Genomic DNA, 27,320 nt, shown 5'->3' with positions numbered 1-27,320 from the left:
ACAGCAAGGCCTAGGCTTCTAGGGGGGAGGTAAGGAGGGTTGTTGAAAGAGTATGGAGGATTGCAGAATAGCTAGGGAAGGGGCCGAATTAGGAGGAGAAAAGGCTCTGTGGTGCTGGGGGAGAGGGGGGGACAAGAGAGGGGGAAGAAGGCAGTTGAGGATTTGAGGAAGTGGAGTGAAGAGATGGAGGTGAGAGGGCAGTGGAAGGAGACAGCTTTGTGGGTGAGAGGGTGGGGCAACTTTGAGAAGGATGAGTGAGGGGGATGAAAGTTGGGACAAAGGTGAGGGGGGAATTTTTGAGAGAGGTGAGAGGGAGGCTTGGAGGGAGAAGAGTGGGATGGTTGCTTTGAGAGTGAGAGTGAGGGGTGAGTTGGCACTGAAGTTGGAAAAAAGAATGGTTGATGGAAAGCGAACATTCATAGCAAACTGGGGTTTTTTTTAAGTTTTAGGTCAGAGATGAGATTTAACACAATTCTTGATGGATGCAATAAAGGCGAATTCAGAGAATGAAGAGAAGAAACGCTGTAACAGTTGGATTTTTTAGGCAAGGAATGAAGGAGAGGTCGAAATGAGAGCAGTCTGTTAAAATAGCAGAAGAGTAGTGCATTATGAAACAGTAAAGAGTACCACATGTGTGAGAGAGGAAGATGAAGCATTATAAGAGATCATCATTATTTTTTTATTTTTTTTTTGTTATTTGTTATTATTATTATTAATGTTTGAGAGAGTTTTCAACAGATTAGGTCATGGAAGTGTTGTAGAAAAAAAAAATCGAGGAGGAGGAAGAATAAGAGGAAGAAGAAGAGGTGATGAAGAAGAAGAAGAAGAAGAAGAAGAAGAAGAAGAAGAAGCAGAAGCAGAAGCAGAAGCAGAAGCAGAAGCAGAATCAGGAGAAAGGTAGCATTTATTTTTATTTATTTATTTTTTTGATTTAAGATAAGAAATAGAGAGATTATTTGGGAGAAATGGGGGACGTTAGGAAAATGGGGAAGATAGAAATTGAAGGTAATGGGGAGAAAAAAACAAATAAAACGATCGTACGCCGAGGTTAACCGGTAGGCCTCAAGCCAAGGCCTAAAACAGTGGGGAACAGACATAACAGTGGGGAACAGACACATTAGGAGATCTGTGGAAGGGAGAGGGATGGGATGGGGAACATGGGTAACAGAAGATGGACAATACAGGGACTTTCAGGAAGGAAAGCAGGGAATTTGAAGGAAGTGGGCTTGGGTGGATTATCGGGGGTAGAAAAGATCGAGAATTTGGATGGGGGATAATAAGAGGTGGTAGTGAACAGCTGTTTTGAAAGCCTGGAGGGAAGAATAGGATTGAACTGAGTGATTGAGTTTATTCCAAAGGCAGGAAAAAAGGAATGAAAGAGTGAAGGTGAGCAGTGATTCGTGATTTTGGTAGTTTTACCAGAAGGGGGTTATTGGTGGACCTTGAGCGCCCTGTGTAAATGTGGTGGGCACAAATCGCAGAGAGAGCAAGGGGCGGGGGGGGGCAAGGCTGGAGAGGAGATGGTAGAAGACAGAAAGACCACCGACCAACCTGCGGTGATTGAGTGAGAGACCCAAAGACTCGGTCTCATTGCAGGATATGCCGATGATCCGAAATGCCCTGGTTTCTACAGCGTGAAGCCGAGAGAGGTGGGAGGCAGGAGCACCAGGTCAGAGGGGAGAGCAGTACTCCATCAGGCTATGGACAAAAGCTTTGTAAGTGGTCAGGAGCTCAGGAGGGCCGAGGAAGGACTTTGCACGACGGAGGATTCCCAGTCGGCGACTGGCTTTGGAGGCGAGGTTTGAAATGTGGCTTTCCCAGGAAAGATCATGGCAGATAGTGAGACCCAGAGGCTTGAAAGAAAGGACTTCTTCCAGAGGATTGTTGAGAAAGTGGATGGGGGGTTTTCTAAATGGTCCTTTCGAAGAGACAGTGAGAGTGTGAGATTTGTCCGGATTGAAAGACATGTTCCACGTGTTGGACCAGTTTGTGATTTTATCCAGATCTGCAGTGAGCGAAGAAGCTGATGCTTGCTGGTCTGAGGGATGACCGATGGTACGGCAGAGGGTGGAGTCATCAGCAAAGAGATATAGAGGATTTTCCAGAGAGTCGGAGAGATCATTGATGAAAACCAGAAAAAAGAACAGGGCCCAGAACGCCACCTTGAGGAACTCCAGCCTGGACAGGAAGAGGGGATGAAAGAACTCCATTTAGAGCCACACATTGACTGCGACAGGAGAGGAAGTCTGCGAGCCATGAGTGGAGATGGCCTTGGATACCATGGGAAGAGAGTTTGGTGAGTAGGGCAGGGTGCCAGACTGTGTCAAAAGCACGTGATATTTCCAGGGATACGGCTCGGATTTCCTGACTGGCATTGAGGACCTCCATCCATTGTTGGGAGAGCAGAAGCAGCATATTCAGGGTAGAGTGACCTGGTCTGCAACCAAATTGATGATCGGAAATCAAGCCATTGGAGAAGAGGAAGGATTTCATGTCTGAGGCGATGATGGATTCCATAACCTTGCTGATGATTGGGAGAAGGCTGATTGGTCTGTAGTTGCAGGGATCTGTTTTTGCACCTTTTTTATGCAGGGCAGTATTGTTTGCAAATTTCCAAGCAGATGGCAGATGACCTTAGGCAAATGAGAGGGTGAATAGAACAGAGAGAGGGTGAGCAAGAGCAGAAGAGCAGGCTTTGAGGACACGTGGGCTGATGCCATCTGGACCGGTTGCATAATCTGAGTTGGGATTTCACAGCAAGCTCTCCACCTTGTCAGGAGAAAAGGACACAGAGTCCAGGGACAGTTGGGTGCGACTGGGTAAGGTGAGTAGAGAAAGTAATGGGTTTTGGACACAATATTTAGATGCAAACACCGAGTTTAGGCATTCAGCTTTTCACGTGCGGTATCAGCAGTGCAGCCATTTGAGGTAAGGGAGGGGATGGAGGGGGAACATACACCAGAAACAGATTTGATTAGACACCACCAGCATTCTGAGGAGGGAGAGAGGTTTGAGAGTTTAGACTTGAGATGAGAAAGATGTTTTTTGGCTCTTCTGAGGGGAGATACACATTTGTTCCGAGCTTTATGGAAGGAACTAAGATTGCCCTCAGTTTGGTTTGCCTTCCATGAGGCAAACACAAGTTGTTTCTGGACAACTGCCTCGCCACAAGCTTCAGTAAACCAAGGGCGGGAGGAAGGGTCGGACAACTGAAGACGAGAGGGGATAAATCTGTGCATGAGGGAGAGCAAGTTTCTTTGAAAGAATTCCCAGGATGAGTTGATGTTGGAGAAAGTAGTGATGGGAGACCAGTCTATAAGTTTGATGGCTGCTTGGACACTCTGCCAGTCAGCTTAAGTGAAATGCCAGACTCGACGACAGTGAGGTGGTTCTCTGATACCAGCCAAAGAGATGTCCACTTTGACAAGGACGTTGTCAGAAGAACCGATTGGAGCAGAGGAAGAGCAGCAGATATTGTCAGGCAAATTTGTCAAAATCAGATCCAGAAGAGATGGAGTGCAATTGGTTGAGATTCGGGTCGGGAAGTTGACCGATTGAGTCAGTCCCAATGAGTCGCACAAAGCTTTTGCTGAGGTGCCATGACAGGTGAGAGAGGTACCCACACCGAGCCTACTGGCATGATGACAATTGAAGTCGCTACATAAGAGGAAGAGAGAGTTTGGATGAGAAGATAGAAGATGGTCCATGTTTTCGGATAGTGAGGTGTAGTTGGAGTCATCACTGTTTGGTGGGCGGTACAGTACACATATAAACATGAGGTGGGAGTGGAGGGGAAGCCATAGCCAGAGGTATTCCTGGGGGTGTGGGGAGTGAGAGCAGTGCATGGAGAGTGAGGAATAGAGTCTTTGATGAAGAGAGCAACTCCTCCACCAGGACGAGGCTCAGGTCTGTCATACCGTAGGAGGGCGTAACCAGGGAGAGATACTTGGGAGTCAGACACGTCTTGGGGGAGGAAAGTTTCTGTTAGGCAAATTATGTCTGTTTTGTCAGTGGCAACCTGTATGGAAAGATCTGAAAGGTTTGAGCGAAGGCCCTGGATATTTGAGGTCCACACTTTTAATGAAGAGGTAGGGGAGGAGGTTTTGGGTGCAGGGGGTGGGGGGGGTAAGACAAGGGATGAGGGGGGAGGTAAGGAGGGAGGTCAGGAGGGTTATTGAAAGAATGTGGGAACTTGGCGCCATTTTGGGCGTGTCGACGAAGTGCCTCGATTCAAAGCTCCCTCAAGACAATCTCTGGCACACTGCTAAGTGCTGGGACAAAGGAGGGATTTTTCTTTGGTGCATTTTCCCCTTGTCTGTATTTAAGTCTGCGGAGAGGGGCATCAATTAGATTTCGATTTTGCTTACCTTATCGCTTGATTCATTTTCATTATAATTGTTGGTTTTCTGTGTCATTAAATTATTATTTTATTTCATTTAATTTGCTTTTGTTTGTGTACTTGTGCCATCCTGATGCAGTGCTTAACTGTTTTCCCGCATGCGCGCATTAATTTCTAAGGGTCTGGCTGTAGGCCTCCAAGGAAGAACTGTTTGGCTATCCATCCAGGTCGGGGTTATATCCCCTGGGCACGACAGTATGTACAATTATAATGTGAATACGTACATAAAGTATTTGCAATTAAAATGTCAATACATATATAAAGTTTGTACATTTAGAATGTGAGTACGTAAAGAAGTATGCACTATTACAATGTGAGTACGAAAAGAAGTATGTACTGTTACAATGTGAGTACGCATCGAAGTTTGTACTATTAGAATGCGAGTACGGATCTAAAGTATGTACAATTAGAATGTGAGTTTGTGTATAAAATACGTGCAGTTAGAATGTGTGTTGGTGTATAAAATATGTACAATTAGAATGTGAGTACCTCGATCAAGTATGTACTGTTCGAATGCAAGTACATATAGAAAGTGTGAACAATTAGAATGTGAGTGCCTTCATAAAGTATGCACAATTAGAATGTGAGTACGCTGATAATGTATGCACAATTAGAATGTGAGTACGCTGATAATGTATGTACAATTAGAATGCGAGTACGGATCTAAAGTATGTACAATTAGAATGTGAGTTTGTGTATAAAATAAGTGCAGTTAGAATGTGTGTTGGTCTATAAAATATGTACAATTAGAATGTGAGTACCCCGATCAAGTATGTACTGTTCCAATGCGAGTACATATAGAAAGTGTGAACAATTAGAATGTGAGTATGCCGATAATGTATGCACAATTAGAATGCGAGTATGTTTTTAAAGTTTGTGCAATTAGAATGTGAGTACATCATTAAATTATGTACAATTAGAATGTGAGTATGCTTATAAAATATGTACAGTTAGAATGTACGTGTATAAGGTATGTACAGTTAGAATGTGAGTACATGTATAAAGTATGTACAATTAAAACGTATGTGTATAAGGTATGTACAGTTATAATGTGAGTATGTGTATAAAGTATGTACAGTTAGAATGTAAGTATATGTATAAGGTATGTCAAGTTATAATATGAGTATGTGTATAAAGTATGTACAGTTAGAATGTAAGCATGTGTGTAAAGTATGTACAATTAGAATGTATGTGTATAAGGTATGTACAGTTTTAATGTGAGTATGTGTAAAGTATGTTCAGTTATAATATGAGTATGTTTTGAAAGTAGGTACAACTAGAATGTGAGTACGTGGATAAAATATGTACCGTTAGAATGTGAGTATATGTATAAATTATGTACAATGATCGTGTGAGTACGTTTATAAAATATGTACAATTAGAATGTATGTGTATAAAGTATGTTCAGTTAGAATGTGAGTACATCTATAAAGTATGTACAATTATAATGTGGGTACGCTTACAAAGCAAATTCAGTTAGAATGTGAGTAGATGTGCAAATTATGTACAATTAGAATGTGAGTATATGTATAAATTATGTACAATGATAATGTGAGTTTTTGTGTAAAATATGTACAATTGGAATGTAAGTCTCTTTCAAATATGTATATATAGAATATGAGTACGTGTACAAAATATGTGCAATTAGAATGTGAGTGTGTCGATGAAATATGTACAATTAGAATGTAAGTCCGTGTGTAGAATGTGAGTTTGTATATAAATTATGTACAATTAGAGTGAGTATATGTATAAATTATATACAATTAGAGTGTGAGTTTATGTATAAATTATGTACAATTTGAATGTGAGTATGTTTATAAAGCATATACAGGAAGAATGTGAGTATATGTATAAAATATGTACAATTAGAATGTGAGTACGTGTATATAATATGGACAATTAGAATGTGAGTACATCTGTAAAATATGTACAATTAGAATGTGAGTACGTGTACAAAATACGTACAATTGAAATGTGAGTGTGTGCATAAAATATGTACAATTAGAATGTGAGTACATCTCTAAAATATCTACAATTAGAAGGTGGGTATTTTTATAAAATATGTACAATTAGAATGGGAGTATGTGTAAAAATTTGTACAATTAGAATGTGAGTATTTGTATAAAATATGTGCAATTACAATGTGAGTATGTGTATAAAATATGGACAATTATAATGCGAGTATGTGTATAAAATATGTACAATTAGAATGTGAGTATGTGAATAAAATATGTTGTTAGAATGTGAGTACATGTACAAAATATGTACAATTGAAATGTGAGTATGTGCATAAAATATGTACAATTAGAATGTGAGTACATCTCTAAAATATGTACAATTAGAAGGTGAGTATTTGTTTAAAATATGTACAATTGGAATGGGAGTATGTGTTTAAATTATGTACAATTAGAATGTGAGTATGTGTTTAAAATATGTACAATTAGAATGCGAGTATGTGTATAAAATATGTACAATTTGAATGTTCGTATGTGTGTAAAATATGTTAAATTAGCATGTGAGGATGTGTATAAAATATGTACAATTATAATGTGAGTATGTGTATAAAATATGTACAATTAGAATGTGAGGAGTGTCTAAAAGATGTACAATTAGAATGGGAGAACGTGGATGAAATATGTTCAGTGAGAATGTGAGTACATGCAGAAACGATGTACAATTAGAATGTGAGTATGCTTAGAAAGTATGAAGTTAGAATGTGAGTATGTATTTAAAATATGTACAATTGTAATGTGAGTACGTGTATAAAATATGTACAGTTAGAATGTGAGTAGATGGATAAATTATGTACAATGGTAATGTGAGTATGTGAATAAAGTATGTACAATTATAATGTGTGTACGTTTATGAAATATGTACAATTATTATGCTTGTGTATATCTCCAGTTATAATATGAGTATATGTATAAAATATGTACAATGAGAATGTATGTGGATAAAGTATGTACAATTAGAATGTGAGTACGTGGAAAAATATGTGCAAGTGGAATGCGAGTACGTATTTAAAGTATGTACAATTGGAATGCGAGTACGTCGATAAAGTGTGTACAGTTAGAATGTGAGTATATGTATGAATTATGGACAATGATGATGTGAGTTTGTGTGTAAAATATGTACAATTGGAATGTGAGTGTGTGTAAAATATCTACAACTAGAACGGGCACTCATAGAGCGCATACCTTCGCCGCCACTACTTTTTTGGTTCTTGGTATGAGTGTGGGGAACTGGCTTCATATGCATGGTCTTATTACACAAACCACATATCTATAATGTCATGACCCCCCCCCGACTTTCGGGGGCTCCGGACTAAACAACAATCAACTCACGTCGTTTTGGCGAGTCTTCACTCGCAAGCTCGGTGAATACAACGTTTCAACAAGAGAAGGTAATCTCGTTTGATGCTGGTTTCATGCAAATCGAGTAAGAATTGACTGAGTTATGCCGAAAACCGCATATTTTTCAAGGGCGTGACCCCCCCCCCCCGACATTTTACCCCAACCGGTGACATATGTTATGACGTCATTGTGTCACAAGATTGGGCATTAAATTCTGAACATTTTGGTGCTGGGTTCATGTAAAGCGGACAAGAATTGACCACGTTATGACAAAAACCGCATATTTTTCAAGGTCGTGACCCCCCTGACCTTTGACCCCAAACCGGTAACAAGAGTCTGGGCGTCATTGTGTCATATTGCATATCACAAGATGAGGCGTTGAATTCTGAACATTTTGGTGTTAGTTGCATGCAAATTGAATAAAAATTGACCATGTTATCGTAAAAAGACGATTTTGACCTTTTCATGACCTTGACCTTTGACCCGAACGATCCCAAAATCTAATCGAATGCTTCCTGGCTAATAACCAATCATCCCACCAAATTTCATGCAATTCGGTTTAATACTTTTTGAGTTATACGAATCACAAGATTACAAATAAATAAATAAATAAATAAATACACGCCGACCAAAACATAACCTTTCGCAGAATGCGAAGGTAATTAGAATATGAGTACATATACCAAACATGTGCAATTAGAATGTGAGTATGTGCATAAAATATGTTCAGTTAGAATGTGAGTACGTGTACAAAATATATATATATATATATATATATATATATATATATATATATATATATATATATATATATATATATATATATATATATATATATATATATATATATTGGAATGTGAGTATGTGCATAAAGTATGCACAATTAGAATGTGAGTACTTGTATAAAATATGGACAATTAGGATATGAGTATGTGTATAAATCATGTACAATTAGAATGTGAGTACTTGTATAAAATATGGACAATTAGGATATGAGTATGTGTATAAATCATGTACAATTAGAATGTGAACATGTCTATAAAATATGTACAATTAGAATGTGGGTATGTGAATAAAATATTAACAATTAGAATGTGAGTACGTGTATAAAATATGTACAATTAGAGTGTGAGTATGTGCATAGAATTTGTTCAGTTAGAATGTGAGTATGTGTATAAAATATGTACAATTGGAGTGTGAGTATGTGCATAGAATTTGTTCAGTTAGAATGTGAGTACGTGTACAAATTATCTACAATTGGAATGCGAGTAGGTGTATAAAATATGTACAATTAGAATATGAGTATGTGTATAAAATATGTACAATTAGAATGTGAGTATGTGCACAGAATTTGTTCAGTTAGAATGTGAGTACGTGTACAAATTATCTACAATTGGAATGCGAGTAGGTGTATAAAATATGTACAATTAGAATGTGAGTACATGTTTAAAATATGTACAATTAGAATGTGAGTCCATGTGTGAAATATGTACAATTAGAATGTGAATATGTGTATAAATTATATGCAGTTAGAATGTGAGTATGTGCATAAATATGTACAATTAGAATGTCAAGACATGTGTAAAATATGTACAATTACAATGTGAGTACGTGTTTAAAATACTGTATGTACAATTAGAATGTGAGAACATGGATAAAATATGTTCAGTGACAATGTGAGTACATGGATAAATTATGTACAATTAGAATATGAGTACGTATTCTAAAGTGTGTACAAATAGAATGTGAGTATGTCAATACAGTATAAAGTTAGAATGTGAGTATGTATTTAAAATATGTACAATTATAATGTGAGTATGTGTATAAAATATGTACAATTGTAATGTGAGTACGTTTATATAATATGTACAATTAGAATGTATGTGTATATCAACAGTTATAATGTGAGTACATGTATAACATATGTCCAATTTGAATATGAGTACATTTATAAAATATGTACAATTAGAATGTGAGTACGTGTATAAAATATGTACAATTAGAATGTGAGTGCATGTATAAAATATGTACAATTACAATGTGAGTACGTCTATAATATATGTACAATTTAAATGTGATGTATGTATGTATGTATGTATATATATTTTATTTATAATATATATATATATATATATATATATATATATATATATATATATATATATATGTACTGTATACTGGACAGGCTGGATGTCCTACTCGCCTCTAAGACGTCATCCTGTCCCAGCTGTAAACTGTCATCCCATTGTTTCACAGGTAAGGTGATTCAACCACGCGTGTACCATCCATCGGATGGATATTAATTTGGGCGTCCCATCTGCTGGCATGAGATGGTGGACATTAAAGATCCCATGATGTCCTTCAGGAAGATTAGGCGAGTCATCACTGGCACCCTGAACAAATTACAAATTCCCACCCTAACTCCTGCTGGGAAGGCAAAGGCAAACCACCTAGTGTAACCCTTGCCAATACACTTGTTTGGCAGCTCCGACACTTTATAACAGAGTTTGGTACATCTGAGTTGTCCGGTTTCATCCGTGGAAGTCCCTGTCTACAAAAGTACATTTGTCCACCAAAGCCACCCTGTGGTGTAATCGATGTAAACAATGTCGGGTTTACCACTTTGGTGACGAGGGTTAAAAGTTCGTCGATTCTTCAGGTTAGTTTAGAATGTAAGAATTTCTGTTGGCTCTTCAAAGTGTTCCAGGGTTGCCTTGCCAAGGTAATTGTTGATTTGGTGGCTGTTAAGGTTTCCAGCATGCAAGGATGAAGAAGTTCTCACTTGCATGCACCGTTACCTGCAATGTCATGGAACACTTTGAAAGTACTCTTGTAAAGTTAACTTTGCATCAGTCAGAGAGAGAGAGAGAGGGAGAGAGAGGGATAGAGGACAGAGAGATAAAGGAGGGGGAGAGAGAGAGAGCGAGAGAGAATCGGTGATGATAATGATGAGATGCAAGTATGGGAATGGTTTGAGTCAAGTTGATCGAGTTGGGTGCAGGCGATGCCAAGTTACTTACAGTGGTTTAGAGCGAAACAGTGAGGAAGTTCGTTCCGGCCCGTTATGATTCTGAAGAGTTTCTCAACGCTGGTATACAACAAAACGGAGGAGGACGGGGCGGGTGGAGGGAGATGAAAGCCATTTATAGTGTTAGAGCGCTGGGCGGACGCTAGGCGCTGTCTCAGTTAATCTAATTCTGCGGGAGTGAGGCAGAAGATCTTAGGGGGACATGGAGGACGGTCAGTGGGAGGTGGTTCAGGTTGGAGGACTCGACGATGGCGGTGTCGATGAAGTGGACGAAATCGACACCGAAGGTGGTGCGAGTGGACGGAGTAATGATCACGATGGACGCGAAGCGGACAACGTGTATGTCTCGAGTCCTGTGCGAGTGTCCAAGCGCAAGGCGCCCACGTGCAAGCGCTGCCTCCTGCATGGCGCGGACTCCTTCCTGGCAGGGCATGCTTGTCCCTACCAACCGTGTCGATGTGCCGCCTGTGTGGAGCTGCTCATTCGCCGCAGGGCGAATGCCCGCCAGGCCAAGGAGTGCTACCATCGCAGTCGGAACAAGCTGCTACTCCGCGAACAGTGAGTCCGAACGACGAGATATATACAAACCCCTTCCGACTGTCCCCTGCCGTTGTCCCTCCACCCACTCGACTCTGGTCGTGCCTTCCCGAACCTCCTCGAGTCGCCCTTTGCTTCGCTCCCTCCCGACTCCGCGCCGCCATTATAATCTATTGTGCTTCTAACGCCGAGATTAGGGGGGAATGTGATGAGAGCATGACGAGCGGGGTTACATCGGAGGAAGTGACGGACAGAGTGCGGCTAGACCCTCTCGCGGTTCCCTGGTAACCTCCCACAAGCGGCACGGGGGGGTCTTTTGGTTTTGGCTCCGGTGTGCTGGTGCCACGGCCGAGCTCTAGTCCCGACCGTGTGTTTAGATTAAATTTGATTACTTTAAGCTGCGGCTCTCACCGCCCCCTATCGGCCCCATTTGCTATCACGACCGCAGGTGCTGAAAATATTCCACAAACTTTTCCCTTTCTGGGATAACGCGCATTCACCGAACTGATGGTCAACTTGGTGGAAGGTCTTCCGTGTAAACGGCTCACATTTCATGCATCCTCAGTGTACCCCGAATGATTGGCATTCCACTCACCCAGAGAGACCACTCGCTGGAAACGTGGGGAACGTTTTGTTTTGAATGTAATGTCGAGGCTCATGGAGGAGGTGGGAACATAGGATGGATCAGGATGGAACAGAACAAAAGGAGACGGGGTATAAGCACACCCACAGCTGGGTTGAGGGACAAAATAGAAGGAGATTTCGAGGGATAAGGGATGTGGGGGGAATGAGGGCTCGTGGAGGATGTAGATGGTGCATAAGATGGATGCAGCCTAAAACTATCAAGAATGAAAAACTGGAAACTTGGAAAAAGGGAGGGCTTGGGGTGGGGGAAGTGGGAGTTAACGAGCGAGAATAGAAAAGGTTAATGGTTTTGGATTTGAGATTATCTAAGATGTTGGTGAAGATTTTGAAGATTTGTCATGATACGAAGACCTGGAAATATAAACGTTCCCCAGGGAAGAATCAGGTTGAAGAGAATGTGGAAGTTAGTTGCACAGCAGGAGTGGTGGCTCTGAATTTCATAGATGGTGGTTCGGGATTTCATGGATGGTGGTTCTGGATTTAATGGATGGTGGTTCTGCATTTCAGACATGATGGTTCTGGATTTCATAGATGGTGGTTCTGTATTTCATCGATTGTGGTTCTGCATTTCATCGATGGTGGTTCTGCATTTCATCGATGGTGGTTCTGCATTTCATAGGTGGTGGTTCTGCATTTCATAGGTGGTGGTTCTGCATTTCATAGGTGGTGGTTCTGGATTTTGTAGATGGTGGTTCTGGATTTCATAGATGGTGGTTCTGGATTTCAGAGATGGTGGTTCTGGATTTCATAGATGGTGGTTCTGGATTTCATAGATGGTGGTTCTGTATTTCATAGATGGTGGTTCTGGATTTCAGAGATGGTGGTTCTGGATTTCATAGATGGTGGTTCTGGATTTCATAGATGGTGGTTCTGGATTTTGGCAGTTTTACTCGGACGGGGTAACGGTGAACCGCGTCCACCGTAACGGTGAACCTGAGGTGGGCCACACAGAAAGAGCAAAGGGTGCAAGACCAGAAAGGAGGCGGTAGACAACAGAGAAACCACCAAACCTCTCTGCGATGTGAAAGTGATAATCCCATCGATTCAGCTTCATCGCGGGAGATTCCCATGATCTTAAAGGTCTTGGTACAAAGGAATGAATCATCCTGTTGATCTCGCCTCAACGTGTAGAGTGGTCAATGATCACCCGAGTGGGCAACCTGGAAGTCTTGTAGTTGTCACGTGATGACGACATCTTTTCTTGTGTCTTGACTTCAATTAGTTATTTTGATGTTCCCCCGGAGATAGGCTCGGATGCAACTCGAGATAATCTCACAACCGAGTGTTCTGTCTATGTATACCCTGGTGTGTAGGGTTTCCTCCCAGGAAATAAATAAATAAATCAATAAATTTCAACTAGTGGTGGCCGGCACAAAGTTTCCTTGAATTTTCACTCCTTAGGTGTGTGAGGCTGTGGGTTGAGCGATCAGGGGGCATGTGCTCTACGGTAATGTTTGCACTGCATTTTTAAAAGTCTGTTTCTCCAACATGATTGAATTACTTACTTTTGATTTAATTTTCTTTTTTTCGATTCGCTATGGGTGGCTTTCGGAGTTGGAACAATGCCAGAGAAGATATCTCAGTTGGCAGAAACAGTGTGCACGCTGTCCTTGTTGCACCCATACTTTGATAATGAATTGAGATGACTGTTATCATAGCAGCAGTAATTACATTCCCATGCATGATACATATGGCCTTTATCCACCAAGTAATGCTCGAAGACAGGACGCCCGGTTTAACGTCCATCCGATAGATGGCACACACTTTGATGAATCACCCTGCATGTGAAGCACCAAGAGCTGGGTCAGGATTCGAACCTAGGCTTGATAGCTCACAGTCGAGTGAGCATCCCTCCAGGCCATCCTGCCAGCCCTCTATTCATGATGACTATGCATGATAATTGTAATAATGCTGCAGTTTTTGTAAAACATTTCCAAATACTAGAAGGACAGACAAGAGGAAAGGCAAAAAGCAATACTACGGTTTATTTTAATTATAAACAGGTGATTGATTGATTATTGAGAAATACTCCATACAAGTCATCCGTGTGTCTGAGTTTGTTGTACAGTCAGTAATGACAAAATCTTAATAGTGGGGGCAACCTTGTAAGGGTTCAGATCAATGCTTCCGGGGTCTTTTGAGGCATCTTTGTGTTCTGTACCTTCAAGCTGAAAGATGACGTTGTATTAGCAAGGTGGCAGGTAAAACTGCAAGTTCAAATTTTTTTTCTTGAGCAGAGCAAAAATGGAGCAGAAAATTAAATAATAGTTTATCATTCACTTTCACTTCACTTTATTGTTGCTTATCGTAGGTTGCTTATCGCACCTGTGAAGGGAGTGCGAGAACAAGGTGTGGTCCACCACTAGATGGCAAGGTAAGTGGTTGAAGGGAGTGCTTGAGCATGGTGTGATCCACCACGAGATGGCAAGGCAAGTTGTTGAAGAGTGTGCTTGAGCATGGTGTGATCCACCACTAGATGGCAAGGCAAGTTGTTGAAGGAAGTACTGGAACATGGTGTGATCCACCACGAGATGGCAAGGCAAGTTGTTGAAGGAAGTACTGGAACATGGTGTGATACATTACTAGATGGCAAGGCAAGTTGTTGAAGGGAGTGCTTGAGCATGGTGTGATACATTACTAGATGGCAAGGCAAGTTGTTGAAGGGAGTGCTTGAACATGGTGTGATCCACCACGAGATGGCAAGGCAAGTTGTTTTTAATGTAACTTTGTCCCATTATGCACTTCACATCCACGGCTCATACCGTATCACACCAGCGCTTTCTGATCTTAGCTAACTCTGCTGCTTCTTCGAAGTTCATGACATCACAATCTTTCATCGCTTGCTCCATCATCCTTCTCCAAGTCAAGGGTGCTCAATCAACCTTCCTCTTTACTGTTGTTGACCAAATGATGGCTCCCTTGTCAAAACATCTCCCTTTACTAAGAAATGGCCTATCCATCTACACTTTCTTAGTTTTCCTCCTCCATAATGTCTTTCTGGCCAGTTATTTTCTTTGGTTTCTCATTAAAAAAAATTTCTTAAAACATCTCGAGGACCATCAGTAGATATTTCTGCCGAAAATCTCTCAAGTTGATTTTCAATCCTTTCAGTTATCTTCCAACATTCTGTTTCATATAAAGCACCAACTTGCTGGTTGAATCATCTACGCTCTGTCCTCGGTTAACGTCATGGTTACGTTCGTTAAAACCACGACGTTAAGTGAAACGACGTTAAATGGATCAATTTATCCCATAAGAAATAAAAGAAATACGTATGTTAGGTTCCTTCACCCCCATTAAATGTATCACATTTAAATAAATTAACACACTTTCATTGTCTATTTATTCTGTATTGTGCATTGTAATACAGTAGTATACTGTAAACAAATGGAAAATAAACTTCAACAAAAATTAAAAAAAATCACCCTTTATGGTGGAGAGTGGATAGTGGATGGTGGATGGTGGAGGGCGGCGACGCACGAAGACCCGGAGGGTTCTCCTCCTTCCCCAGCTGACTGGGGGTCCTCAAAGGCTGCTGCTTCCTCCTCCTCGTCATCGTCGTCGCCCTCGTCCTCATCCTCGTCATCGTCATCGCCCTCATCCTCCTCCTCGTCGTCCTCCGATGTGAAGGCTTCTGCCTGCTGTTGACATGACCGTTTTCCTCTGTCCTGAAAAAGAAAAGCATCCATGGTGACGGCTTGGTGCTCTGTCTCCTGTTTTCTTTATAAATTTCATCGGAGTACCGAAGACTTTCCGTGACATTTCTATAAATTTTATAGTTGTGTTCTCTGACCGGCGACGTTATAGCAAGTTGTCCGACAATAATCACGACATTCTTTGAAGTCTTGGTACCTAATTATTACACGCGTTTACGACGAAACGACGTTAAGCGAGGACACCCTGTATTTGCAATTTACACATCAACAACTTGAGAGTTCATAGAACACGTTACCCCATGCAGAGTTAAATAAATACTTCAATCTAAATAAGATAATGATTGCAAAGATTGTTAAAACAAACAATTCCGGAAGTTTGGCGCCATTGAAGCAGTCTTATACACCACACTTATACACCACCCTCTTAAAGGTCCCATGTAATTCAAAAGTTTCTGGTTATTTATATATTAACTTGACCTTCCTGGTGAAGAAATCACCCATGTTTCTTTTTTAAAATCGACAATGGGATAATTAGACCAATATTTTGAACATTTGTAGTGCTTTTAACAACTTGCTGTGCCACACCCCTCAAAAAAGTGGAGTTCAGCGAACCGCAGGTCACGTGACCATTGACGTCATCTCCAGAACGCGACTCGCTCAGAGTCGATTGATGAGATGTCGCTTGCCGTATAAAGTACATACAAATGCATTGTGCACATGCGTTTGCTATCTCACTGATCGTCTTAATTCCTGTGATTGTTTCACGAAAGTTTTTAATAGTTTTAGCCTCACTTTCGAAAATGCCTGCAAGATGTATCGTAGCAGGATGCAGCAATACAACCAAAGACGGTGTGGTGTAAACCTTCATGTATTCCCGAAAGATGAGAATCTTCAGAGAATATGGACATCTAAAGTGAAGCTGACGAGGGGAAACTGGAAAGGCCCCAGCGACACGAGCGTCATTTGCAGCGCCCACTTCAAAGACAGTGACTTTGATCACGTGCTCTATTCGCTGTTCAGTTTGAAGAAGTTGAGGAGGCTGAAACCTGATGCAGTACCCATCATCAAAAGCAATGTCGTCCGATAAATCCGTCGTCCGTCTGACTAGTCCGATAAATCTGACGTGCTGTAGCTTTCTTTTATTTTTCTCTTTTCTTTGTTGTTTTCCACTGGCGCTACATGAGGACAGTAGGAATAAAATAAATAAAAATGCAACAGAACGTCAGATTTATCGGACTACTCTAGACAATTGTGTTGCAAGGTGTGTTCTGCACACAAGTTTTCATCGTATCCGGACAGCGAGATTGCTTCGTTTTATGCGCGGAGAGATACGGCCGATGACATGGGCTGGCCTTGCTTGCGATTCATTCGCCCGCTGCGCTGGTCACGTCACCTCACTAAAATATTTCTGATATCGAGCAGTATGCAAGTAGAATTTACATTATTGAATTACGAATAGGATTTAGTCTAACCAGTTTTTATTGCCAAGTCTTCCTTCGATGTCCTCCCGATCATCATGAACGCTGGGAATTTCATCGCCAGTTTCCTCTGCTTGTCCTGCTTCGGGCTCGAACTGGTAAGGCCGTATTCCATTTCCAGCTGCCTGAACTTCACCTCCCCCGACTACGTTATCCGATAATTCTCCATCTGATTCAGACCAAAATCCTTCATTTCTCTCACACTCACTGTCACTACCAGACAAATCAAAGTCCATGTCATCCATTCTTCAAAACCAAATGTTTGATTTTTTTTTAAAGCAGAAATGAACGAAGCGTTTGAGTCGACCAATCGAATGTGGAAACACACAGAAAGCCAATACAATCACGTAGACCACCAACCCGAGTAATTTGCGTGCAGCCTTTGTTGTTCTGGAGATGACGTCATGTGGGTTACGTGTCGCTCAGTAGATTTCGGCAGAATTTTTAGGGGCGTTCCCGAAGAGGTTTGTTTTTTTATTTTACATTTTATAGAACGATTATTGTGAAAAAAAACATTGTCAGATCAGAAATCACGATGAAAAACTCCTGTAGGACATATATATATATATATATATATATATATATATATATATATATATATATATATATATATATATATATATATATATATATATATATATATATATATATATATATATATATGCAATTTCAGTACTTTTGTGTGTCATGGGACCTTGAAACATGTCCAAGTACTGCTTAACAGAAGGTTTTGGCCAAGTACTGAGGATGTAACTTGTGAGTTACGACGCATTGAAACCAATATCTATTGTTAGTAGTTCATCAAATTGATGATTGGTCATCTCATCAGAAGAAAGCACTCATGATTGGTGTTAATGGGTTGAAGGCGCCCTGTAATTATAGCCACAGAATATCCACAATGTCATGTCGTTCCCCTATCCATGCCCATCATCTTTTTTACCCACATTGTCCTTGCCTAGCCCTTCGCTATTTCTTCTAGATTGTTGTGTATCCTCCCTTATTCCCTCTTTTATTTTATTATCTTGCCAAAACGAAGTTTTTGCAAGATATGTTAGTCAGCTTGTATGTTTTTTGTTTTTTTTGTTTGTCTGTAATCACGGATAAAAAATTCTGCAGAGCACAGTTATCATTGGAAATTTTTGTAACTTCGCATATCAGAGGCCTATAGAGGTCCCTTTCAGCGCACAAAATTTTGAAGGTCAAGGTCAAAGGTCAAGGTCACTTTGTCGCAAATCAGGGGAGTCGACGAAACCCTTATTTTTTGAGTAATTTTGATCGGATCGTCTTCAAACTTCATGGGAATATAGTTCATGGTCTGGCGCTCAGCTGATTAATTTTTGGTGGCGATTGGCCTTGACCTTCATGGTTAGCGCCTAAGGTCAAACATATTTGACCCCAAGGTCAAATTTTCAAGTTTTAGGAACCATATCGTGTAGTACCTCAAATTGAACACCTCGATGAGTGCTTTCTAGATATGTCAAGCTTGAGACATTATGACGTCATTTGGTGACGTTATGAGGCAAAAGCATATTTTTCATGGTTACTCTGTAGAACGATTCTCATCGGAATCTGTCGTAGGCAGATATTCCTCAAGGAGTCGCTCCTGGTGGATAGCAGCTCTGTTCACCTCAGTGTGACCTTAAAGAAGTCACACGTGCTCACCTTTTGGCAAGATACGGGTCACCCTGCGGGTGACATTGGATTATTATTTGTTCATTATCTTGTTTATTGTCTGACTGTTGTCCCTCTGTGAGTTCATAGCCTCCATCCGCTCACTCTTCCATGAGCCTCAAACTTGTAAAAACAGAACCAAAAAAAAAAACTGGCAACACTGTACTTGCCAAATCCTGATGGAATGGAGAGGTTTTGATGATTAGGATTTGGGTAATCCTTCTGAAATCAATGCAATGACTTGGAATTTAGCTCTGGTGGTTGCAAGCAATGCCTTAAAATATCTTTCATGTCCACAAGCATTGTAAGCAGATAGAACAGCCTTGTTTTTATGCCTCCGCAGCCAAAGGTCAGAGGCATTATGTTGTTGGTTTGTCTGTTCATCCATCCATCTGTTGTTGGGTTTCTTTTTTTGTTCTCAAGATCACTTGTGAACGAACCACTGAAGGGATTTCAACCAAACTTGGCACAAGTATGGATTGTAATACAGGAATGAACTGAATAGATTTTGAGTTCAAAAGGTCAAAGATCATGTGCCGTTAGAAAATCATTTTGCAGACCATAACTCCAGTTGGAAGCATCTGATGATTTCTCACTTTCACTTATTTATCTTTTTTGTCTCTTGCTGTCTCTCATGTTACCTTTAATTTTTCAGGTGATCTCTCGTGCAGATCAGACGCAACAGTGGGTTGACATTGAACACGAGCGGAGACATATCCAGCAACGCATTTGAAGACAAATTCGATATTCTATACAAGATCGAAGATCATGGAAGAGCGAGGTCACAGAGGGTAGGGTAGTTGAGCTTCAGATGGACACAAGCAAAGGAATGAAAGAACAGGAAAATAGGAGAAAGCAGAGGGGAGGAAACACACCTGCAAGTAAGAGGGTTGGATTTGGTTATTTCGAGTTAATGGGGATATATCAGATTGCGGGTAGGGATGGGGGATGACCTGAGATGGCAGTGCACCACCTGCTTTTGAAGCCTTAATGGAAGGAGTGGAATTGAACAGCCACGGGAAGACAGTTCCACAAAAGACGTGTCTGAACTACTTAAAGCCAACAAAAGGATGACTATATGAACAAAACAGGAGAGGTGGAGTGGGATAATTGAAGAAGGTGTGCATCATAGAGGTGCTGTGGAGGGTTAGAGAGTGAAGGGAACAAAAGGAGTTGGACCAGAGGAGAGGTGCTTTTTTATTTTTGTCTACATTGTCAAGACTCATATGAGAGCTACCATACAATGCACAGCAAGGGGGGGGCATGAAACAAGAGGGGTGGGAGTGGGAAGGACAAAACAGTGGGGAACAGAGACATTAGGAGATCTGTGGAAGGGAGAGGGATGGGACGGGGAACATGGGGAATACAATATGGACATTACAGGGACTTTCAGGAAGGAAAGCAGGGAATTTAAAGGAGGTGGGTTTGGGGTGGATTAATGGGGGTAGAAAAAATCGAGGTTTTGGATGGTGGAAGATAAGAGGTGGTGGTGAACAGCTTTTTTGAAGGCCTGGAGAGAAGAATGGGATTGAAGAGAGTGATGGAGTTTATTCCAAATGCGGGGAAAAAAAGGAATATAAGAGTGAAGGTGAGCAGTGATTCGTGATTTTGGTAGTTTTGCCAGAAGGGGGTTGCTGGCAGAAACTTGAGCGCCCTACGGCAATATGGGGTGGGGGGCATATCGCAGACAGAGCAGATGGGGGGGGCGAGACAGGAGAGGAGACGGTAGAAGACAGAAAGACCACCGACCTGCCTGCAGTGAGAGAGTGAGAGGCCCAAAGACTCAGCGTCACTGTGGGAGATACCAATTATCCCAAATGCCTTGGTCTCCACAGCGTCCCTACTCCAACCCCATGCCTTCCCCTTGCTCTGACTCCCACCTCCTCCTCACCCACTCACCCACTAGACATTTCTAGTCCCATCACTACCAGCACCCTTCCTTCCCACTGACTTTCAAAGCTTGTTCTGGACCTGCTCATAAGATTGAAAGGCTTGTTCTGACCATCTATTTTGCCTCCGCGCTGTGTCCCACGCTTGTTCAAGTTCTTGGGTTTCTGGGTTTTCATGCTCATTTTCATGCTCACTCCAGCCAAGTTGTTCCGAGACTGCAGCATATGCAACTCGATGCGAAAATAGGAAGAAGAAGCCTTCAGGAATTTTGATTCTATATTTACAGAAATTCTCCAAAAAAGGCAAATGTGGGGTTTTGTTGCAGCTTTTCCAGTGGGTTCAACTCTATTCTACTTTAGTTATTTTACACGCTGAGACTCGTATCGTGTGAAAAAAGGTTTACACTCAAATTCAAGTTATTCAGTTGGAGAACGAAGCAACCAGAAAGTGGAAAATTATCTTTTCCTTTTCCTTCAGGTGCTCCCATTTCTTCTTCTTCTTGTTCTTCTTCTTCTCCTTCTCCTACTCCTACTCCTACTCCTACTCCTACTCCTTCTCCTTCATCCTCATTGTTTGAAGAACCAAAATATATCAATAATAATACACTTGTCACGTCTGTCTGTTCGTCGCTTCATCACAAATATCACAAGATTCCGTCATCTCGTGAGATTGTGAATTGAAGGTTGTTGTTTTTTGTTGTCGCTATCTCATTTCAACGTTATACTTAAGCATCACAAATAAGATAATTAGTTTAGGATCATTTATTGAAACAATTGAACTACTCACAATCACTTGAGAGTGGCAATGCCATGGAATTTCCGTGGGACATATCTTGCGAGATTGTGAATAGGGACCTGAAGGTATTATGGATAATTGTTCTCGTCACACATATCTCTCAACTCCCAAGTTTGTGAATGCAGTGAAAGAAGAAGTTGGGAAGGTGGGAAAGCAGGTTATGAGGGGGGTAGAACTCTTTGGAGTTGGTGAAGTTGGGATTAAATGGCAGATAATATTAATGTGGATAGGAGATGGGAAAGAGAATTAAATATTACACCATTTTAATGAGATAATGAAGAAATAATTGTAATGATGTAAGAATGCCCTCTTGCTTTGAAGAACAGGAAGAAAGGGGGAGGGGAGGACAGAGATTTTGGGAGGGGGGTGGTTTTCCTTGGGGTGGTTTCCCCCCCCAGAGGAGGGGGCGTGGAATCTTACGCTCTCAACATTATTGACATCTCCAACAATGAGGCAGAAGTACAAGGTACATTGCTCTCAAATAGGAGGCAGGTCGTTGGCCTGTTTTTTTAGTAGAACCGAAGGACTATCACTCACCCTACTCAAAGTTGCCCCCCCCCTCACATCCAAAAAGCTGCCTCCTTCCCCTGCCCTCTCTCCTCCATCTCATCACTCTACCTCCTCAAATCCTCAACTGCCTTCTGCCCCCTCTCTTATTACTCCCCACTGTACCTCAATCCAGCACCACAGAGCCTTTTCTCCTCCTCATCCGCCCCCAGCTCTTCTGCGACTAAATGTTGCAAACAACACTTATTACATTTCATAAAAGTTTTCCTGGAGTGGCCGTCGTGGGGATGAAAGAATTTGTTGGAAATATTGTCTCTTTGTTACGATTGTTTGAATGTGTGTACCTTTGTGTCTTGCATTGCCAGAGTCTCTGCATCGAACACATTCCTACCGGAGCAGTCGAGTGGGACTACCTTCCTTCCCATGGCTGGACTCGCAAGTGTTGCGTTACCAGTCGGGGGCACCGGAGAGTCCGTTTCGGCTGGACGAGTGGATGGTGGCTCACAACAGAGTCACCTGACTCCCTTCACCGGAGGGAAAGAATCTGGTTCGACCACTCGACTTGCAGCGGCCATGGAGCGAACATCTCCATTGGTAGAGCTTGTTTGCATATTTTCATCTGGTTGTGTGTGGTTTGTTCCTTGCACATCATCACGTTTTCAATCCGAGATCTCTCTTTCATTCTTCCTCTTCCTCATCTTCGTTGTTCCTTAACGACGTGCTGTATGTTCACCTACTAACAATTCTGAAGGTTTAAATATTTAGGGGAAATCATCAGTGACGTCACGCAGGCGTACTTTACGTCACCGCAATATATACCCTTAGACAAGCTTGTCTTGTGTTTTGTTTTGAGTTTTCAGTCTTCTTCATTTATTAAGGAAAAACATGGGTCATATAAGTCAGAGGTTGAGGGAATGCCAAATCACTCGGAGGATTTAGGAAGGCATATTGTTTAATGTGTGCAAGACTATTGTTGATAGTTATGGCGGGCATTCTTACAGGCATTTTGGTTACTGGTATTCATTTTGCAAAATGACAATTTTCCCATCCCATTTGGTCTTGATAGATGTTAAACCGGGCGTCTCATCTACCAACGTTAGTTGGTGGACTTTAAAGATCCCATGATATCCTTCACAAAGAGTAGGCGAGCCATCGCTGGCACCCTAAACAAATTACAGATTTGTGCCCTGACTCTCTGTATCAGAGTAGTGACCCATCCAGGGTTGTAACTCTCGCCATGGAAACTGCTTCAGCAGCACTGATGCTATGTATCTATGCTAATAAGTGTTTGTGTGTGTGTGTGTGTGTGTGTGTGTGTGTGTGTGTGTGTGTGTGTGTGTGTGTGTGTGTGTGTGTGTGTGTGTGTGTGTGTGTGTGTGTGTGTGTGTGTGTGTGTGTGTGTGTGTGTGTCCTCCATAACTCCAAAACCATGAGACCTCGTGGCCTGAAACTTTGCATACATACTAAGAGAATTCCAAAGGAGTGCATCAGTGTAAATTGGGTGTTTGGGTTAATTGAAAAACCACTTTTGAAGATAGTTAATGGACTTATTTAATTATATCCTTAATCAGGCGATCCTCACTCTCCCTCACTGGGGTTTTAAGGCGCATTCTCGGTCACCTCACTGAGGTCTTAAATCGCCATTTTGTTCGGCCTGCTCAACAATACCTTGAGTGGGAACAGGCCACAACGATTTATTTATCATAAAGTGCTCAAAATGTTTTTTTTTCCTCACTTTCCTCATTCATACCATCGAATGCCTCATCTACATACCTATGAATTGCTGTTTTGTTTAAAAAAAAAAAATCACTTTTGTAAGTGTAACAGTTTTCAAATTATATAGTAACTTGGAGCGATTTCATGCATTATATGATATGATTTTCCACGATCTACTCTGACAGACTGATTATATTATATAATATAAATATAACTTGGGTTGGAAGGATTGGATTACGTGGACTAAATAACTCGAAATCTGGAGTGAAATCTGAAAATGTTAGGAAATCTGCAATGTTTAGTTTTTTGTGGTTATGTGCTTTGATCAATTAGCTTGCTATCGGTTGCCAAATTGGCCATTATACCTCATCTATTTCATTGGAGTGCTTGCTTGAGTGCTGAAGCCACTTGCTGAGTACTGTAGAGTCCTACAGTCGATAGAGGTACAGTTCCTGTCCCAATCAGGATGTACAGTCGGCAGTTGCTGAAAGGTAGAGGTACATATGGGTAGATTTGGATGTGTAAAGGGACTCTCCGCGGATGTGTGTGCATGCCTGCATGCTTGGTTACTGGTGCCGTGGTGGCAAAGTTTCATCCCGTATCTTATGATGATGATGGGTGGTGGAGGTTTTAACTTTTAACCTCAGCAGCGTACGGGTGATCATGTTTTCCTTTGTCCTCGTGACTGTTTATAAAGCAATTTGTGATTTCATATGAACCTGGTGTGCTTTACAAAGGTTATATGGTTTCTCTTTGTGAGTTTAAAGCAAAATATATTTGATAACATCCGATTTCTGAGCAGTTTGCCGTATTAAGGTGTTTTATAAATTACAGAGCTAATTTTTTTTCCACCAGTCACATGACAATTGGCAGCTGTCTATAAAGATTAATGTTTCTGCACATCTCTCTGAAGTGTTGCAACATTGTTTTCATAATTTGGTTATTGAAATTCACCCAAAACAAGGGTGATGAAAACTCCTCAAGTATTTGGGTTGTATACAGTACGTTCTCTAGTCGGTAATCACACCGACTCCAACCTGCCGATTCCTGAAGAATTGATGATATCGGCCAAGCACTAATATATATGTATGTATGTGTGTGTGTGTGTGTGTGTCGACATATATATATATATATATATATATATATATATATATATATATATATATATGTATATATATATTGTTACGGCTGTGGAAATTTGCAAACCACCATTCAGGGCCCGTAGGTGAGAGAACTCTAAGTACATGTGTAGTTAGCCCCAAACCCGTTGTTTAGAGGGAATTTATGTGATTCATTCGGGCTGCAACGCATTGAGATAGCCGTTTTTCTGTTCTATCTTTATTTTGAACCAACCACATCTCAACCGCCATAACCATCAAACCACCACCGATAAACCCTCCACCACCCTCACCTCTCTCCTTCTAAGGCCATTCCCGCACCACCTGTGAACACTGAGCGTCGGGCTGTCTTGGGCTCGTTCAAGATACGCACCGAGCCGCGAGTGCAAATAGCGGCCTTTCCGAGGGAGAATTCGGATCAAGAATGCTACACGCCCACTTCTGATCCGTCCAATTAGCAAGCACGGAGCGGCTTGGCCCCGCCCCCAGGCGCGTCTGTTTGAGATCCACATATGCAAATTCTTGGATCAGGGGAGGTTCACACCCACTTTTCCTCCGTCCAATTGGCGAGCGTGGCTCCGCCCCTGAGGACATCCTGATCCGGAAATTTGCGTATGGTTTTCTCCTGCCGGCCTATAAAATGGCGAGCGCAACCCGAATCGTGGGCAGAGTCAGTTTTTGGTTGGAAGAGCAGAGTGTAGCAGCAGCAGAGTGTGGCAGAGAGTGGAGTCGGGTGGCGAAGGCATCGAGTTGGGTTCTGCAGTTGGCCGAGGAAAGTTGTGGGAAGAGGCCAAGGAGCTCGGGTCCGAAGCGAGAAGAACGGCGGTCGGCGACGAGGTTGCGGTGGGAGATCGCTCGTCGCGGGACCCAAGCCAGTCAGCCATTCTCCCTCCCCCAGGGCAACAACAATTCCCCCTTTTCCCCCGCGCTGAGATAGTGCAACAAAGGGGGCCCCATTCCCACCCCACTCCAAACGTCGTGCCAACGAAACCCGCGAAGGAGCACGGAGTCGGGGCACAGCCACACGGCCACATCTGCAGCTCGTCCGCCAACGCGTCACGAGGACGCGGGTAGGACACTCCCGGTCTCGCGGACCTGGCCGCTCCTTCAGGTCCCGTGCACATATTGGCCTACATGCCCGTCTGCCCCCTTGTCTTTGAGGGTGGCTTCTTTCCTTTGCTTTTGAGTGAATGTGTGTTGGCGCCGTGTCTTGTAAAGTAGAACTGTATAAGTGTTGCCGTGCGTACGCGTATTCGGTAGTAACTCTGCGTCATTGTTTCTTTTGTTTTACTGATATAGGTGCATTTTGACTGTTTGGCTGTATATGTGTGCTTTCCGTGTGTCGCGTAATAAATGTGCATTGTGTGAACTGTTTTCCCGTTTCACTTCGTCTTTTCTTTATTGACTCTCCATCCTGCTTCACGTAAAGGGTTCGTAGTGAGCTTAAAACGCCCGATAATCGGAACCGTCGAGGCCGACGATAACACCGCTGGGTTATCCCGATAGCACGGAACGGACCGCTTAAACGGTTTGTGTCCGGAGTCGGCCTGCGGCGAGGTACGATTGCCCGGTCGACCATCTGCGCAGGTACTAGGTAGATCGAATTTGGTGAGCAACCCTATCCTGCGCGGGTGGGCAATTGGCACGGTCGTGGTGGGGTTAAACCCCCACCCATGACAAGCTCCCGGCGTTGTTCCGAGAGGGTCACGACAGCATTGTCCGTTCCGGTGGGCGAGGCGGCCACCATTCGAGTCGAGCGGCCAATCGCACCCCGGCGGGCGCGAATTCGCAACTATATATATATATATATATATATATATATATATATATATATATGCAGGGTGTCCCAAAAGTCACCTCGGGATTTAGAAATTAAAGAGCATTTCTGTTTTTTTTAATAATTTATGATTATTTTTAAACCAAAAGAAAATTTACAAAATCGAGATAAATTTGCTTTATTTATGAAAAATGATGCAGCTTAGATGTCCTCCATTTTCGGCTTCACAGAGACGGGCTCTTTCGACAGCATTTTCTATAACAGCGGACAATAACTCTGGCTGCAGCCCTCGAATTTCTGTACAGATGTTGTCCTTGAGCTGCTGAATTGTATGGGGCTTATTGATGTACACACACTCCTTTAGGTAGCCCTAAAAAAAATAATCGGGAGACGTCAAATCAGGAGAATGTGATGGCCAAGAAATTTCTGAATTTCGTGAAATTATTCGGTGTCCATGCTCTTTGGGTCAGAATAATTGATCGATGAAATTTAAAATGAAATTCCACGATGTTGGTTCTTCGTTCAGTTGTGAAATTTTCCATGGGTAATTTCCAAATGTAAATCTAAATTCTGAAAAAAAATGAAAAACAAATGATTAAAAAACAGAAATGTTATCTAATTTCTAAATTCCTAGGTGACTTTTGGGATACCCTGATTATATATACATATATATATATATATATATATATATATATATATATATATATATATATATATATATATTGTGTGTGTGTGTTCTTCATAAAGCAT

The 27,320-nt window shown here is 41.8% G+C and overlaps 1 protein-coding gene across 2 annotated transcripts in view; it reads left to right on the top strand.

Annotated features, from left to right (window-relative positions):
• Window positions 1-27,320, top strand: part of LOC147029082 (uncharacterized) — a 136,785-nt gene that overhangs the window by 16,403 nt on the left and 93,062 nt on the right. The window contains exons 1-2 of one of the 2 annotated variants that reach the window (XM_085880024.1): window positions 10,839-11,338; window positions 22,325-22,553. In XM_085880024.1, coding sequence (XP_085736150.1) covers window positions 10,983-11,338; window positions 22,325-22,553 — 585 coding nt within the window. In that variant the 5' untranslated portion in view covers window positions 10,839-10,982. Of the gene's footprint in view, window positions 1-10,838; window positions 11,339-22,324; window positions 22,554-27,320 lie in introns of those variants that run through there. The other variant, XM_085880025.1, reaches the window with a different exon arrangement.

Source organism: Eptatretus burgeri, chromosome 4 (genome assembly GCF_056783735.1).
Source record: "Eptatretus burgeri isolate ZD-2024b chromosome 4, Ebu_testis_v1, whole genome shotgun sequence".
Classification (NCBI taxonomy): Eukaryota; Metazoa; Chordata; class Myxini; order Myxiniformes; family Myxinidae; genus Eptatretus; species Eptatretus burgeri.
The sequence above is the reverse complement of the archived record's forward strand: the minus strand, read 5'-3'. Positions and strand labels throughout refer to the sequence as shown.